At 38.4% G+C, this 18,662-nt stretch overlaps 1 protein-coding gene across 1 annotated transcript in view; it reads right to left on the bottom strand.

Annotated features, from left to right (window-relative positions):
• Emcn (endomucin) overlaps positions 1–18,662 on the bottom strand; it is a 77,437-nt gene that overhangs the window by 44,821 nt on the left and 13,954 nt on the right. Inside the window, exons 2-3 of the mRNA XM_038312076.1 lie at positions 7,354–7,479; positions 653–727 (exon numbers count right to left, since the gene is read on the bottom strand). Of these exons, the coding sequence (XP_038168004.1) occupies positions 653–727; positions 7,354–7,479 (201 nt within the window). The remainder of the gene's footprint in view (positions 1–652; positions 728–7,353; positions 7,480–18,662) is intronic.

Genomic DNA, 18,662 nt, shown 5'->3' with positions numbered 1-18,662 from the left:
CATGAAGAAATCACAAAATCTTTCAAAAAATTGAAGAGAAGGGAACACATCCCAACTCAATCTGATGATGCTACTATTACTGTGATATTAGAAGGTAAGTTCAGAAAAATCACAAGCTTATGTATCTCTTATGAAAATCCTTAGCAAAATAATATAGATGGAACTGGCCTCATAGGAAAAGTATTCTGTAGTGTGACCAAGGGGAATTTTTGCCAAGTGAAGAAGGTTAGTTCAACATGCAGCAATCAAAGGTGCATGCCATGTTGATAAAATGAAATACAATAACAGGACAACTGCAATAAATTGAGAAAAATCATTTTTGAAAACTTAAAATTCTTGCATTATAAAACATCTCTAAAAGCTAATCACAGGAGTTTAAAATCACACTAAAAGGAGAGATCCTGTAGTTTGACCTCTTGTAGTTAGGAAGAAAGAATGACGTCATTTCTCACCACTGTTCAGCCTCATTCTGGCAGTTTCATCAAAGAGACACAACAAACAATAAACCTAAGAAGATCAAAGGCATCGACTTTGGAAGTGATGCCCTAGATTACATCATGATATCTACAGAAAATCCCAACGGTTTCACACACGTGTGCGTGCATGCGCACACACACACTTAGCAAAAACAACAAAATGAGTCAGTACTCACCTTCATGTTTTACTGTTGTCAGTGAGTTAGGTGCTGGAGTCAAAGAAGCCTTGGACGATTCGCGGTTGGTTGTTCCTAGGTTGATAAGACAGATGGTGTTGTTATTAACCACAGTCTCGTCTCATCTGCCAAGGAATGAGGTTTAGAAATGATCTGCAATCAATCTACAGATGTACCAAGTCACCCTTGTCCTTTACCGTGTTTTAGTTCATTCTATCTAAAGGGGAATGCAAGTACGGAATTATTGAATGACTGATTTAAACACACACACATACACAGACACACCGACACTCACACCCATACCTCCTCACCCCCCCACACCCATACACTTCCAGTCCTCCACCTCCCACATATACACCACTCACACACAAACACACACACACACACACACACACACACACGCATAGCCACACTCAAATACACACACATACATATCCACACCCAAACACACACACACATACATACCCACAGCCAAACACACCTACCACACACACACACACACACACACACATACCACACACACACACACACATTCAGTATGAGTGATCCAAACATCCAAACAGCAAGTTTTTATTGCAGATTATTACCTGGATATTATCGAAAATGCAAAAAGGATTATTTTTAATTTAAAACTAAATTTTGCTGGTTCAAAAATCATTTATTTTTCCTGGGGGGGGGGAAATCCTTGTCAAGTAGGATCACGAAATGTAATATTTATTTTAGAGTTATATTTCATTTCCTTAACTTAGTCATTTGTGGTAATGAAATTTGAATAAAAACCAGACATTGAGAAACTTAGAAACTTCTGAAATTAATCTGCTCTTTGTATTTTTGCTATAGAAACTTCAGAGACCCAAATAGTTCTAACTCCTAGTATGTCATACATATACGAAGCAAGATTGTAATGCATTTCCCAGTAAACTTGGGGCCTTATTCCTGACTACTACAGAACAATGGAAAGTATGTTAAGAAAGAAGCCAATGCTACCGGTGAGTAACTGTCAAAATCAGGAGCTGTGTGCACTGCCCACGACACACCACTGTCCTTTGCTGATCTGCATGCCCTTGTGCTTCCTTATTTAAAAGAATATTTATTAAATGCCAGGAATTGCTCTTGAAGTTACTCGGAACAAAAAGATGCTGACGATGGATTTTGCCCCCAAAGTCATGGAGGAAACCCTCTTTGTATAAATCTAATACTGTACAGGGCATCTGTGAATATATGTGAGTGTGCATGGTTGTGCGTGTGTGTGTACACATATGCATATATATGTGTGCTTGTGGTAAGAAGAGTAACACTTGGGGATCGTTGCTAATTTATTAGTAACCACTTTCAAATATGTGCAGCATGCTACATATGGCATGGTGAATTTCTCTTTATGTGCTGAATATATTAAAATTCTGAAGAAAAAAAATGTACCGTTATTATGAGAAACTGCTGGTAACCATTAGCAACTGTGATTTGTGTTAAATTAAAGTTCATAAACAATTCAACAATTTCAAACAACTGTTCAGAGAAACAGATTGAAGTTGACATAAACATAGGTGAATTCTGCATATATATGTACACATACATGATATTATATCACAAATTACTATATTTTTCGTATTTACATTTTCCACAGAGTGTTCATTTTCAACTCAAACTTAGAGGTAGGAAGATAATTGAGAAAAGAAAGGTGGGGCACATAATCCTATCATAGTTCTATCTAATCATACAAGGACGTTTATGGGACAAGTTTTTTTTTTTTAAGGAAAATTCTCTTCTTTGCAGTTTTATGTATTTATTTCCTGCACAGAAGATGCGCAACTTAATCACCACTGTAGCAGAGCCTCATATGAGATAGCTGGCCGGAAATACCTCTGGCTGTAGTTAAAATTTAATGTCTGTTTTTGTACGTGAGATTTTTTTAATATTAATTCTGAAAGCTTGTTCTTCTATCAGTTAATTTATCTCATGTAACACCACTTTGCTATCAACTACCCTCTTTTTTTTTAAAAAAAAAAATAAAAGGAAGGGCAGAGTTGGAGAATTCTGTTTGAATTTTAACAAGCAGAGCTTGCCTGAAGATCAGAGTGCAGAGCTAAGCCACTAGAGGCCAGGCCGTGGTGGCCGACATTTTTAATCCCAGGATTCAGGAGGCAGACAGATCTCTGTGAGTTCAAGGCCATCTTGGGCTACATGAAATTAATCTAGTCTCAAAAAGAAACAAAGCTCACATAAAGGTGATCCCAGTGCTTGGGATCCCACGCCTTTAATCCCAGCACTAGGGAGGTGGAGACAGGAGTGTTATGGCTGGGCGGAGAGAGGAATATAAACTGGGAGGAGACAGGAGCTCAGTGCAGTCTAAGGCAGCAGTCTCAGCCTTGGTAGAGACAAGAAAGTGCCTGGCTGCTATGCTTCTCTGCTCCTTCAGCTTTCAAACTCTGATAGCTGAGTCCGAGTTTTTATTGTTAAGAATGATTAGAACTCGTGCTACAGGGGAGGTAGCTTGGCAGGTAAGGTCACCTGTTGCAAAGCCTGCTGACCTGAGTTCAATCCCTGAAAACCACGCAGGGGGCAGGAAAGCTTGTGTGCACCATCATGAATGCGTATAGTGTAATAGTAGTTTTAAGATAAAAATAAAAGAAGGTCAGCACTCGGGAGGCAGAGGCAGGCGGATCTCTGAGTTCGAGGCCAGCCTGGTCTACAAGAGCTAGTTCCAGGACAGGCTCTAGAAACTACAGGGAAACCCTGTCTCGAAAAACCAAAAAAAAAAAAAAAAAAAAAAAAAAAAAAAAAAAAAGAAGGTACATCTGCATCTTTGGACCTCTCTTTCTGCCACCTTTCTAAACAGAAAGATATAGACGCTGTCTTTGGTAGACATCTAACATCATCCAGTGGCGACCTGAGAGGAGAAAAATCACATTCAAATGAGCTTATTTGCATCCTTTAATATTTAAATTTTTAATAGAATATTTTGGAAGTTGTTCTGTATACAACTGAGAACCTATACAGGGCTTTGGTTTAACTTTTTTTTAAAACCAGTTATATCATGTTGGTAATACTCTACCATAACTCCAAATTAAAGGCATTGACTATCAAGTGTTTCTAAATTGAGCTAAATAACAATCAGCACTATAAACAAAATTTCAAATCTGTTTTTGCGTGCTTCAAGTTCACTTTCTAATGATGACACGCTTTGCCTGCTGGATGTTATTCTTACCGTTTGACCTTTGAATAAAATGCACAGGTCACTTGATGGGCATGACGGAGGAGGTTAAGTCTTGCCTGTAATTGGGCAAATCTCTGGAAGCAAGACCTGCTCCAGGCCAAGCTGTCAATCAGTTCTGCCAACTATGTTGCTAGGAGGAGAATTCTCTTGTTGTGCACCTTCCCCCCCCCCCGCACTTTTCCTATGATAGAATAAATGCTATCAGCAGGAGGAAGGCACTAAGAAAGTCTACGAGACCAACTCTGCTTTGAAATGTAACAAAGCAAATCTGACTAGGAAGCCAAAAATGAAAAGAAACAGGTTTCTATATTTTTTGTTTAGTTTATAAAAGCCTTTACTGTGGCTAGAATCAATGTGTTAGCCTTAAGAAAGAAAGAATAGGGAGTGGCTCACTCTGTGTGTGTGGGGGGGGGGCGTGTAACAAGTAGTTTGGTTTAACTATGTCATGGATGTTTGTGGGGGGTGGGCCAGCTTATAAACCTGCCTGACATTGAAGTTGTTCACACGCTGACTCTCTACTTAGAACATAAGGAGTCAAGGCACATTTTTTTCCCTCCTGTTCATTACTGTGTGTAACTGTATTGCCTTTAGGAGGATGGACTCAGTCTATGTGCCTACTCCAACTTGCCTTAATGCAGAATGGTGTTAAACAGACTAGGCCAAAGCTGTTTCATATCTCCCTTCTCTAGTGCTCTTCCTCGATAGATTGGTACCTCAACCCACCCTCCTCCAGCTGCCTGCTCACTTCCCCCAGCTTTGCTTCATCTCTGCCAGACTGTTTCTCACAGCGCAGTGAGCTGCCTTTCTCAGTCCATAGGTGTTGCCACTTGGTCTCATCAGAGACCCCAGAAGAGACTTGCTTCCCGCTGATCTTTGTCTCAGTACTGTATTCATGGCTACAAGATTATACCACTAAGAAGTACTCTATGCTAGGGGATTCTAAAGTCATAATCATTTGGAAAGGAGGTTTGATAATGGCATTGTAGCTTTGTGATAAGCTGTCTCAAAATTTGACACACATTTTTAGTGTGGATTTCATAATATTTTACTTACCAAATAAACAGAGAGATTGAAGTGAGAAGAAAGAAGGGTATGAAAAAGAAAAGTTGAAAGATGTGATAAACACCTGTAAAATTGATCTAGGGAGGTAGATATAGGGAAAATAATGAAAGTATTTCTTGTTTTATTTGTCTGAATATTTTTGTAATACAAATTAATAAAAGGCAAAATTTATATCTTTTATTACAATTTTACTTTTGAAAGTGGGAATTTAAAATTCTCTAGGAGAACTTTTGAAAACACACCCAGAGTGTAATATTTATTAAGTGGGTATTATAAATTATCATCAGTGTATATGAAAAGAAACTTGAAGAAATATGTGTGTACATTTGTGTGTGCTACATTATGTTCAAGTGTGACACACCTTGCTTCAGAGAAGCAACTATATTTATGCTCAACTATAGGACACACCCACTACAAAAAATGATGAAAACATCGACTTTCTCTGCCTCAATATAAACAGGCTTGAAATAACATCCCAATTCAGCAAAAAGAAGGTGCATTCCTGGCATAACAAATTATTACAATCCTGCCCAAACTCCTTCACTGAACTCCTGTCTCTATGGTTCATGTAACTAAGCATTGTTCCAGGGTTTGTGTTATTATTGGGATAGTACTTTTGGCCATAGAATCTTAGACGGGGCTGGATGTGACACAGCACCATAGTCTCTGTCTTGGCTCTTGTGCAAACATCACTGATTGCAAACATAATACGCTCTTGCCAACTCAGAGTCAAATTCATACTGACGAGTTGAAGCTCGGAGAAGAGAGCAGGTAGACAAACTTTGTAAAAAATCCTATTTGAAACCTGGGAACACAGAGGCGAGACAATCCTTCAAAAATGAAGCACAACGTTCAGGAGATGGCTGGAGGCTTTCTAGGCTGTGACTCCTCCATTTGGAGCTTGGCTTCGGTGGAGCTAACATTCTCTAGTATACCGGGACTAAAATCCCCCATGCTCTTGTTGTGTAGGCTTTCTCCTGATTCAGTCAAGGAGTTCTGGGAGGACTGTTTGGTTCTCATTGTAGAGTCGAACACAGTGGAAACAGATTCTGCTCATGAATACCTTTGGTCTGTTAAGTTACCATCCAGTTCAAGTCCAGATGGTCGATGTATTTGTGTGCGAGCCTGGCCTTAGAGTGAAAAATTAAGAAAGGTACAGAGCTGAGAAATACCGCGGAAGAGTTTCAGGCATCCATTCATTCTAAACATTCAAATTTCTAGCAATTAGCTAACAAGTTTATTTTTTATCCTTTTGGATACTGAGCCTGAATGAGATAACCCTATTTATATATTTCCCCCTTATGTTACAAGGTAAACAATGTAGCAAACATTACCTTGAAAAGTGTTTGTGTTTTTAGTCGAGTGATTATAATGGCTTGTCTTTTTCTCCCATTTTATTTCTTTTTGAGACAGGATCTCTCCGTATAGCTCTGGTTACCCTGGAAATCGATATGCAGAATAGGTTGGCCTCACACCCATTGGGATCTCCTTGCCTCTGCCTCCCAAGTGATGGGATTAAAGGCATGTGCCACCAGTCCCAGGGACATTTCAAATTTTCAAAGATGGTTACTGTGGCTTGAGTAGGATGGCCTCCATGGACCCTGGTGTTTGAATGCTTGGCCTATAGAGAGTGGCACTCTGAGGAGGGGTGGCCTTGTTGGAGTAGGTGTGGCCCTGTTGGAGGAAATGTATTACTATGATGGTGGGCTCTAAGGTCTCATACATGCTTAAGCTATACCTGGTGTGATAGACAGTTCACTTCCTGTTGCCTGTGGACCAAGATATAGAGCTCTCAGCTCCTTCTCCAACTCCATATCTGCCTGCAGGCTGCCATACTTCTCGCCATGATGATAATTGATTGAACCTCTGAAACAGTCAGCCTCAATTACACGTTTTGCTTTATAAGAGTTGCCGTGGACATGGTGTCTCTTCACAGCATGGAAACCCTAACTAAGACGGTTAAGTACCCTCTTTTCATACTTAGCTAAAATTTTTGACATAGTTTCTGCTCCATCCAGTAACTATTGTGATAAAAGTGTTACAGAAATCTCCAAACTAAATCTATTATTAGCACCTATGACCAACAAAGTCTGTCAGTTTGTACGGCTTCCAATTGTTGGCTGTGCCATGTAAGTGGAGAGCTGAAATATTTGCAAAGATATTTTTATGACTTAGGTATGATAATTGTTTTCTTCTCTAAAAATAAACTTTGTTTATGTAACAATCACAATAGAATCTTTCCTAAGCAAGAAGTGATCTAAAAGAATATCGTTAAGGAAACTCGGCAAGGCCTCCAAACTATACAGGAATTTGTAAATAGTGAAGTATTACTCAGCTTTAAAACAATATTTCTCCAAAGTACATATATAGGATCTACTAATTTTGCTTTTAAAAGGGAAACTATATCCTCATAGGAAGGTCCTACCTGTAGGAGGTGTTCCATCCTTTGTGTTGTTAACAGGGTTTGTTTCCAACACGCTGCCTGGGGTTGGGACAGATGATTTTATTGTAGAAGGATCTGGTGGTGATGGAATAGATTTATTTTGAACATCTGAAAGAGACATGTTTAAGTAATTTCATGAATATTTATTTTTTCAATCAACAGACTAATATAGTTAACTAGAGTAAATAAGCATAATTGAGTATGAATGTATTCTCTATAATCTATCTATCTCTATCATTTAGGTATCTGTCACATATATGTGATATTTATTATGATATGATATATATGATATCATATATTCTCTTAGCCCAGTCAGTAGAGAATAGATTCATGATCGATTTCCGGTTTTAATCAACTGATCATAGCTCAGTACTTGTCCCCTAGGCCCACCCACTTCTCACAACGGTGTGTATTCTAGATGATAACCAGAGTTGTCTGTATGTCTAGAACTACATAATAATAATACATAATAGCTAAGATGACAAACGAGGAACGCATGTTACATTTGAAATTTGATACTATTTTTACTGTAACTAATTCCACCAGAGAATATAACTAAATGTGCATTCTCTGGCAGTGGATAGTTTGCTATATATTTTCATAGCACACTAAAGTCAATCATTACAAAAATATCAATATTTGTTTACACATCATTGATTAATTTTCTTTTTCTCCCTTACAAAATATTTACTATTTTATACTGTCCATATGTAAAGCATAAATCAATGTTTTATATATAATCTATTATTTGTCATTTATATAAAATATATTTATATACCATATAATTTATAAGTCTTTGTTATATATACATACATTTTTGAATATATTATATACATAAATCATATATTTGTTAATGTTTATGCTTTATGTTTTTAAAAAAATATTTACTTTGTCATATATGTATGCAAATATGAGAGAGAGTGAGACCTTAAGCAAGAAAAACAATAAACTTTAAAGAAATTAAATAATTGCAATAGTTTACATCTGGGGCTATCATAAATCCATATTTTCAAATTGCTTATTTCTCTAAATTGTACTTATGCTTGGGAATTTTAGCCCACATTAGATACTTTTTTTGTAATGATAATCCTTTAACACAGATGAGGGAACCAGTCTGTAACAGGCAGAACTGGGGAAATCAACACGGCATCATCATGTTTCCAAAGTGAAACACGAGACTTAATAGTCCAAGAGAGATTAGTTCCTAACACTATTATAATTTTTTAACACATATATAAGGTCTTGACTCTCTATTTTATAGGTCTGTTCTCTGAATCTCCCCCATCCCGTGTGTGTGTGTGTGTGTGTGTGTGTGTGTGTGTGTGTGTGTATGCGCGTGCATATGTGTCTTCCACCAGAAGTGGGAATGTTCTTCACCCAGAACAACTACAGGCGCACAGGCTCTCCACAGAAGTGAGACTGTGGGGGCACATAGCATAAATGCAGTAAATAAATGTCATCAGAGGTGTAGAAAAATCAGTCACGGGGGGAAGACATTACTCTCTTCTGTCTTGCCTAGGTTTGTACAGTGTGTAGCATAGATTATGTACAGCTCATGGACCTAGAACAATAAGGACTTCGGTTCATATTCTGAACTAGAAATGTCCTAGCAATAAATGTGTATCAGTACAGAATCTCAAATTTACTTTGTATTTAAAACTTTCTTTGAGTCAGAGACAAAGAAATATTGGCATGTCAGGCAGCTACAGTGTCTGATGTCTGGAGGCAGAGGTATTTGCTGTTTATTTCACAGCCCTGATGCTCGGAAGGGTTAACTCTTAGCACCGACTCTGTTTATGGATACAGTAAATGAAACTGCTTGACGCAACAGGGATGTGTTTAGCACATACAGAAAAGAGCTGCATTTCCACAGGCTCTATGGAAATCAAGTCAAAAGCTTTTTCTTCTCTGGAAGTAAATCTCACACCATTTGTTTGTGCTTTCCAGCAGCAGGATTCAGAAGGGAGCTGGAACACATCTTGACCAAACCATAGTGGACCACATAGGACCAGACTAGACCAGACGGGTCTTGTCCAGACCCCTCCCCCCAACACACACACACACACACACACACACACACACACACACACACATCTTGTAGCTATCTATCTTCCTTTTAGTCTTTCATTTCATTTTCTAACATGACTTCGAAATCTAGTGTGAAGTGTATAAATTACTAATAGACAAATAAACAAACCATTTAGACTACTAAATTTACTAGTAAATAGCTTGGATGAGCCCTGTATGCAGACTTTCTAAATGGGAACAATCTCGCTTTCCAAACACCATCGCCATCTCCAGAGGTATTTCTTGCTCTCTTCCTTACTCAACAAACATAGAACGACTATTTATAGGAAAACCATGTTTTGATACAGTAAAAGGCTCTGCTGTATTCCTCCTCACACCAACCTCAAATACCTTTGAGTCTGGTAGGGATCCTAATAGCAGTGCACAGCAAATAACACAGGAAACCACTGTGGGCTACAGGGATGGGTTCTGCGAATGCTGGTGGTGAGAAAGAAAAAGTAAGGATTTGTTTGCTTATTGAGAAAGGGTTACCTAGTAGTGTTAATTCTTTAAAAAAGATCTTTGTAGGATATTTGTCAAAAGAAAGAAAAGGGAAAAAAAAGAAACTGAATTGTAAAAAGCATCTTAAGTGACTACCTTGTTTAAAATTCAGGATGTACTCCTTTCTGCATCCTGAGGTAGCATGACTTTGAATTTTCTTGCTTAGAAAACAAATCTTTTAAAGGCTATTTCCAAAGATCATGGTGATAACTGGTTTTAAAAATCTAGCTTGTTAGCATTTCTGCAATCTTTATTGTATGATGTTAAGGTTGTATAGCCATTTCCTCTGAATTGAAACATTCCCTCCAAAATCAGGGGCAGGGGTGGTGGTGGTCCTGAGCTCAGAGGTAAACAAAATGTCACATATCTGGGGAAGTGAGATTCTCAAGGAGTGAACTGCTGGAAGAAGCCACTGAACAGTCTAGCTGGAGAAAGACAGAGAGAGAGAGAGAGAGAGAGAGAGAGCGAGAGCGAGAGCGAGAGAGAGAGAGAGAGAGAGAGAGAGAGAGAGAGAGAGAGAGAGAGAGATACAATTTCTGTGTGATTATTTCGGTTCTGGGCATCTGGGACGAACAAGCAGGCCCTCCTCCAACAGAAAAACTTAATGTACGATGCTGCAATCAAATGGTATCTTTACATCGTTCTTAAATTTCATTTCTCATAAGAAATTAATAAGATATTTGCTAGCTAAAGAGCCATTTAACTTGATAAACACCTGTTTCGATAAGTGCTAAAATGTATGAGTTCTATCTAGAGGAAGCCAGAGTTCCACCACATAAACTGACACTGTATAATCATACTGTACAGACGTGGTTGTATACAGTGTAGTGACATAGCATCCCTACAATAATCAATAAATGTTTGAAGGAGAGATTTTGAGAGGAATTGGAACATGAAGCATAACATGGAAATATATTTCATATGCAAATGGGAGGGGAAATCAAAAGTGACAAGTAAATTTGAGGCCATAGGGGTACCTCGAAGGGGCCCTTGATTGTGTTTGGCACCCTTAAATCTTTGGGAAATAAAGACAGGAAAAGCCCGTTTTAAAATGGAACTTCAAAGCTATTGAAAACTTGAAAAACAGGCTTTTGATTTACATTCTCAATTAAGCTAAAAATATACTCCTGAAGTTATGAGTGCTTAGACTTCTTACTTGAAATGAATGGGGTGGGTAGACAGCTAACAGGAAAATCTTATCCCTCTCTGGAAAAATCCTTAGATAAGTGAAGAAATTCTGCACCTGAAAGAGCCATCTCCTCAGGTCTCCAGCCATCTGTGCAGTGGGGAGGAAGTGCCAAGCTTGGCAGGCTGCAGGCATGGACAGGTGTCTCAGCCACCTGGCCCCTCTGGGGAGAACAGGGCTCAGCGCTGCATTGGCGAGTTTGTTAAGCACAAAACATTCTCTGCAAACGGACCTGAAGCTCTGAGGTGTTCGGCTGACTAGTGGAGGGGCTTGGCTGGTCAGAGGCATTACAGGGCCAATTCTCTCCACCCACCCGGTATCCCAGTCAATTCTAGGGGACGATGCCAGAGACTTTCCGTTTGCAAATGTGATTATTTGAAGTTCATGTTTAATAATGAGATAGTTTAGACTTGGAGATTTATTACAAAACTTTTTCTGTTATGCGCCGAGTTTGATTGATGAGTATCCACCCCTTAGGCACACACATTGGCAATGGTGGTTATGTTTAATATTCATAAGTCTGAGTGTGAGGGACAAGGAACGACCCTCGTGTACTCTTGGACTTTCAGACAGGACTGCACTAGGGTTTTTTCCTCCAACCAAGTGCTTATGCGTCTGGAAAAGAACTGATTCTGAGGAGCTCGGTTGGCATCTGCCTGGTCACAAGATGCTAGGGCTCAGCATCTTATTAGCTTTGTCAAATGTTACAGGCAGGGTCCTTAGGTCATCTCAGGATCAGTCCTGGTGTCTGCCTGTCTTGTGAGAGCTCTGCCTTCTGCCTGCCTGGGAACCCAGAGGCCGTGGCTAGCCAACTGCTGTGCCTGTTTTTTTTTTTTTTTTTTTTTTTTTTATCAATCCACACTTTTAGCATAACTCTCATTGAGTTCCTGTGTCCATCAACCTTCTCCCCAAATTCTCCAGGAACACAGGAAATCCCACCCAAGACTTTTGACTCACAGACCACTGGAGGAGTCAGGAGCAGTGACTTTCACACACCAACTGGCAAGGGCACACTTTTGAAGTTTGGGTGCAGTATTTGGCTGAGTTGGAAGTATCTTGTGAATCACCTGCTCCTATTTCCATTTTCTCCAAGTCCTAGTTGAATTAAAACACCCCTTATAGCAGCCAAAAGTCTAGTTCTGGTGTAAAAAGGGTAAAATTGAAAAAGAAGGATTTTCTCCTCATTTTCTGAAAAAATTAAAGATAATCTTTTCTTGTTCTGGTTGTATAAAGATAAATTACAGCTGGATGCATTTACAGGGTGCAAAAAAATGATGTTACAACTCCTAAGCACAATGGAATAGTTAAATAACATTAATGAACATAATAAGCACCTCAAATACTTAATGTTTTGTGGATTAATCTTTAAAATTTACTTGCAGTAATGTTAAAGTGTATAATACATATTTTATAATATCAATCTCTCAAATATCTCAATGATATTCTTCTAGTCTAATTGAGAGCCTGTCCTCTTCCGTCCCAGTCACAAATCTCCATCCCCAAGCTTCTGTGTCCACTGTGCTTCCCTTGGCTTCTTTCAGTAGGATTGTGTCCGTGTAGGTGGGGTGACGCAGCACGGGTCTTAGCAGTCTAGATGACGTTATTCAGCAAGAGGATCTCCAATCCCAGACATAAAATGGTGTAATCTCTCCCATTCTCCAAATTAAACAATGTTCCCATGTGTTTGTAACACATATTTCTTTGTTTCTCCGTTGATGGACATTTAGCCCGATTCCTTAACCTAGACTGTGAAGAGTTTTGGAATAGATGTGTGTTACAGGTGTCTCTTTGACATACTAATTTCTTTGTTCATACACCCAGTAGTGGCATCACGGCATCATTGTAAAAAAAATTAATGATTTATTTCATTTTATTTTATATACATGGGTGTGTTGCCTGTGTGTGTGTGTGTGTGTGTGTGTGTGTGCGTGTATGTGTGCACCACGTGCATGCCTGATACCCACTGAAGCCAGAGGAGGGCATTAGATCCCCTGAAACTAGAGTTACAGGTGGTTGTAAGCTTCGAGTGGGTGCTGGGAATCAAACCTGGTCCTCTGCAAGAGCAACCGGTGCTCTCATCCACTGAGCCATCTCTCCAACCTTACCGCTTCAGTTCTTTTTGTAGTTGCTGGGCATCGAGGAACTTCTACACTTTTCTGAGTCGTTCCCTTCAAATGGAGAATCACTTTAAATGGTTGTGACATAATTTATAGCTAAAACAGCAAAATGTCCCTGGGTCAGAGAGTTACAGCCCTTTGGTTGCAGCACAGACCAGTCCTGAGTTCCAGCACAGAGGTCTGCCTTTTCTTTCTCTGTGTGTGTTCTCCTGCTCACAGCACACATAGAAAACTGGTCTGACCACATTCTCAGCGGGAGAGCATCAGGTACTTAGCCAGGAACAGAGATGATTTTGTGTTTTTTCTGCTCTATGATTTTAGAGATTAGCTTTGCAAGAGAATATTATCTTTAAGGAATAAATGTTCTGAAAAATTCCCTAAAGATGCCACTGAAGAAGCCACTTGTGGGTTAATTGCATCTCACGTTTTTAAAAAATATCTCTGCATGGTGGGGGACAGATGCAGCCATCATTACCACAGATTTTTTTTTAACTTAATTGTAGGTGATTGACATGTTTCCAGGATAAGGTCTCAACACCAGGCTGGCAAGCACACATCCTGATAGTCTGCTGAGAATATGGGGCTGGAGTCCTACGTTCACTGGCAAGGAAACTAAGATGTGAACTGTGTGCTTTCCTTTCTAATTGACTCAAACAGACCTCAGTACTCACCTAGGGGGACTCATTCTATGATATTGCCTTCCAATTTTCACTAGAAAAACAAAGCCCCCTGAAGGTTTCTCTAAATCCCAAGACAAAGACTTGGGTAGAATAGTGTTTATTAAGGACCACGTGGTCAGATTCCTTATAGTAGAAGATCTTACACATTTAAAATCATGCCCAGAACCAGAGGTAGAAGAAAGAACTAAAGAACTGAATTCACTGAAAAATGGAAGCTACTTTTTATTCTTGGAAATGCAGGAGGAAAAAAAATTTCCAGGGTTGAGATGGAACGTTACTGCAAGTTCGTTACTGCCTTCACTCTGCCTCTCTCTGGTGGCAACCTGCTTGCCTTCACTAACAATTGGAAATATGCACCAGGACTTTAGTTAAGTCTTTTTTTTTTTTTAATCTGCTATGCATGGAGGAAAGGGAAAGCACATTTTGGTTTCTGCTAAAGCAAAGCTAAAGGACGTGCCCTAAAGAACAAAGAGACGCGCCCGATTTGATGGATGCAGAAAGCTGACAATAAAGGCAAGTGTGAGAACACTTCCCATTGCCTGTCACACTTTCTGACATTTCCCAAGGGCTCAGTGTACATTTTTAGCCTCATGGAAGTGTATCTGAGAATGAAGAAGCATAGGCGCCATTGACGGTATCTAAAATCCTTTTCTTAATCAATTAAATATCATCTACCAAATCCAGAAGCACATGCCTTCTGTGTCATAGCTTTGTGTCTGGGAGGCAGAGGGTAATTGTAACTTGCCTCTGTAGCTGGAAATGATGCTTTACATCTATGAGAGGATAATCCAAAGAAACGGACTCTGGAGCTGTGGGACTGGCTACCCAATCTCGGCAGTACCAGCACTGAGGGATGTGTTTTATGAGGTTTTCTACATCTGAAGCCAGAAGTACATTATAGGGAACATTTATGAGTTGATTTTGTTCATTTTGAAGACAAACTCACTTTATATAGCTATTAAATTTACTTTCCTGATATAGAAACAGAGACATACATGAAAGAAAATCAAAATATGTGTAATATCATATTATCAATATATCATGAATTTAGCCCTCTGGAATAAGTTTGATATAATTAAATATTTAAAAAATTTAGAGTTATGAGAAAATGTGAGAATTATCAATTTTTAGGCAATCTTAGTGGCATTTGCAGGTATCTGTGTGTCTTTGGCTACCAGTGAGGTGTTTGCCATTAGGTCCTCAATGTTTATTAAATGATAGACATAATTAAGCTTTGTTTGAATTGGATTGAATATGTATAGTGCTGCAATAATTATTCCAACCTTTAAGGTAGAATTTGCATCTGATAAGAATGAAAGGATAAAGACGTGCATTGAATTTACAATTAACAGGTGAACCACTAAAAGACACTCTGGATTTATGCTTATTTTTAAAGCATTACTTCATTATTTATTACTGTTTGTAAGGAGGCCTCAGCTCTTTGTGACCTGAACCGTATGGAATACAGTATAAGTTTGGATTTATGGTTCTTTAAGGAGAGAGCCATTTTAAAATCTGGGGATAACTGATGGAGCATTTCGTGTGTTTGCTGCATTTTCCTGTCTCAAGTGAGATTGCAGTGTTAGATGACATCACTCTTCTTCGCCTTCTGCGATAAGGGCCGAAGTGAAATGCACTTTGTACATCCAGAGGAGCTGTTTACTAAGCATCAATGCATTAGCAAGCCCTCGTCTGCTGCCACAGGCCCTAGTGAGAGAAACAGAGCTGGCAAATGAATTGTCAAATATGCCTGCAGCAGCCTACTAAAGTTTGAGTTCTTAGGAACTTGAGTTTAAATTCCAGCTACTCATGTCCTACTTGGATTCTTGCTACCACATGGCTTTTCATAGCTTTTTCTTTATGTATCACTTCCTTACTCTTTTTTCTTAAAAAAGTTCACTTTATAATATGTAATACTATGATATACAATGTCAAATGACATAACAGATCTTGATAGAAGTAATCACAAAAATAAATACTATTAAGAGTCACTGGAGGTGTGTGTGTGTGTGGTGTGTGTGTGTGTGTGTGTGTGTGTGTGTGTGTGTGCCTGGAGGCAAATGTTTTACCACTTAACTATTTCTCCAGTTATCACTATAGAGCAGGCATTATTATTATTATTGATAATTATTATTCTGAGATACATTCTCATTATGTAATTTGGGCTAGGCTTCAATTCGTTCTATAACCAGGTCAGCTTCAAACTCACTTTCTTCCTGTCTTTGCCTGCAGACGTCTGGGATTATAGGCATACCTCACTAAATTGGGATCATTGAATTTTGGATATAAAATTTAGTTATGATGTCTTCAATTTGATTCATGCTCTCTTAACCTTAAAAGAGAAATCAGTGAATGTTAGAACATAGTAAAAACATGAGAATGCCAATCACACATGATGTACCTTAGAAACCAGAATCATATAGAAATTTGGATCACTATTATTCTAAATTCCATGATCATTTAGACCATCTAGTTACATTAATTGCACCATTTTAAACTGGAAATGGTACTCCTGAGAGGCATGGATGTTGTACCGCACCAAATCACCAAATCAGGTAGCTTCTCTGTCTGGGGGAAAAATGAGTTTCACTTTCTCAAATTCTAGCATGGGTTGTATCCACTTCCTTTGAGATCTAATGGCACGTGGTCCCAAAGATCAGTGTGATTTTAAACCCTGATAACAAGTAGAAACTGAGGGCTGAGCAGTTAATTGACAGTCATTAATGTCCATATACCAATGCAGAGGAGATAGTTTACACAAAAAGAAGCCAAAAGGCCTACAACAATCTAGACAGACTCGAGTAAGACTTGATTTCTCATTTCATACGTCATAACTACCTAGCAGCAGAACAGATTAACCCATAAACCACTAAATACTTTTTCTAGGGCAACAGCTATCAACCAGTCTTCAAAGAAATCTGATCTTTACCTTAGAAAGAGTAAATGGAATTAAGTTTCCAAAGAGCAGTAAATCAAACATTTTAAAGTATCTTGAATAATGATGAAAGAGACAACAAGCAAAAAGAGAATTAGAGAAATTACTGTATATTTGTAGGATGAAGTTTAGAAGGAATAAATGTGAAGGAAAACCCAAAATATAAAGGTAAAACTAGAAAAAAGGCAGAATGGTACAAGAAAAAAAAAAAGCGGTAAATGATCAAAATACAAAAAAGAACCTAAGTTTTGGAATAAAGATGACATTTCATGTTCAAACTGTGATAAAGTTATACTATATAAAAACTAGGATGTAACCACTGATACATCTTCAACAATGATTTGATTCTTACAACAGTGTGAATTTCATTTTTACTTTTTGAATTTTAAGCAAAATTAAAGCTATCAAAGAAAAATTAACATTGGTAAAGGTGTAAATTGAATTCCAGGAGAAGCAAAGAAGGGTGGGGAATGATATTTCATAACATCGAAATAAATTTGTCTCAAAAATTTAAATATAAAGCAAGTTACTTATCAACTACGATGATTTATGTTTGTATCTTATAATCACAATGCTCACATTTTGTGCATTTTGTAGGTGAACTGCTCAAGATTTTTAAGAATGTCTTTGAGCACACATCTTGTGTGCATAAATTATTTTTCATAGGTTACTTAGTTTTTAGATGTCAATATTCAACTATTTTAAAGTCACAGAAAAATACAACTACTTCCTGGCTAAGCTTCTAAATTTAATTTTCCCGTGCTATTTTTCTCCTTATTAATACACAAAGTTTAGCATCACTTTTATGGTACTTGTAGTCGCATTCACATTTTCTTACATTCTGGGCTGCAGAGATAACACAATGGTTAAAGGCACATATTGATCTTGCAGATGGCCTGAGTTCAGTTCCAGGCACCTACGCTGATTGGCTCACAGCCACCTATAACCTCAGCTCCAGGAGATCTGATGCCCTCTTCTGAACCCCTTGCCACCTACGCTCATAGGTACGCATATATGCATAGATAAAAACAAATTTTAAAAAAAGAATTTAGAAGTTTATTACAAATTTAAAACAACATGTACCTCATAGGCTGGCTTTTTAGGGATTCGTAGAGATAACATAGATAAAATTTTTTGTATTTCCCAATGAATACTCAAGTGCTATACTGTTGTTATTCAAATCTAAGCAAGAAATGCTTTGGTGCTGAAGAACTCCACTGGGAAACAAGTTACACTGATTTGCTGGAGCATGCTTTTGATAAATGTTTCATCACTTTGCAAATACTTTTAAAGTATTTCTACCCTGCTTTAGATGGGGTTCCAGGAAAGTTAAAATTTAAAATAATTAAAAGTCTCTGAGATAGATGAAAATGTTGTTCCAGATAATGATTTCTTGTCTTCTGCACCAAGAAGCACAGCAAACAAATAAAACATAAAATGAAATAAAAAGAAACACAGCAAACAACCCCGAATATGGGCTTAAGATCCTGCCTTGCCTCTCTCTCTCAGCACTTCTGGGAAACTAGGAAACTTGAGTAGTCCAGCTAGCCTTAACTCTGTAGCATCATCTTCAGCTGAGTGAGATGACACACCTAAGCTGCTATCATCCCCAGGTTCATCAGCTTATTAAGGACAATGAATGCCTTTCCTAAAATAATTGGAGGCCATGGCATCTTGCAGAACGCTACCTCACTGAAGGAGACGAGCCTGAGCGGAGGTGGGTGTCACAGAGCAGGTGTCTGAAGTCAGATAAGCAAGGTTTAATGAGAGAGAATCTAAACTTCAAGAGACTGTAAGTGGATGGA

This window comes from Arvicola amphibius, chromosome 14 (genome assembly GCF_903992535.2).
Source record: "Arvicola amphibius chromosome 14, mArvAmp1.2, whole genome shotgun sequence".
Lineage (NCBI taxonomy): Eukaryota > Metazoa > Chordata > Mammalia > Rodentia > Cricetidae > Arvicola > Arvicola amphibius.
The sequence above is the reverse complement of the archived record's forward strand: the minus strand, read 5'-3'. Positions and strand labels throughout refer to the sequence as shown.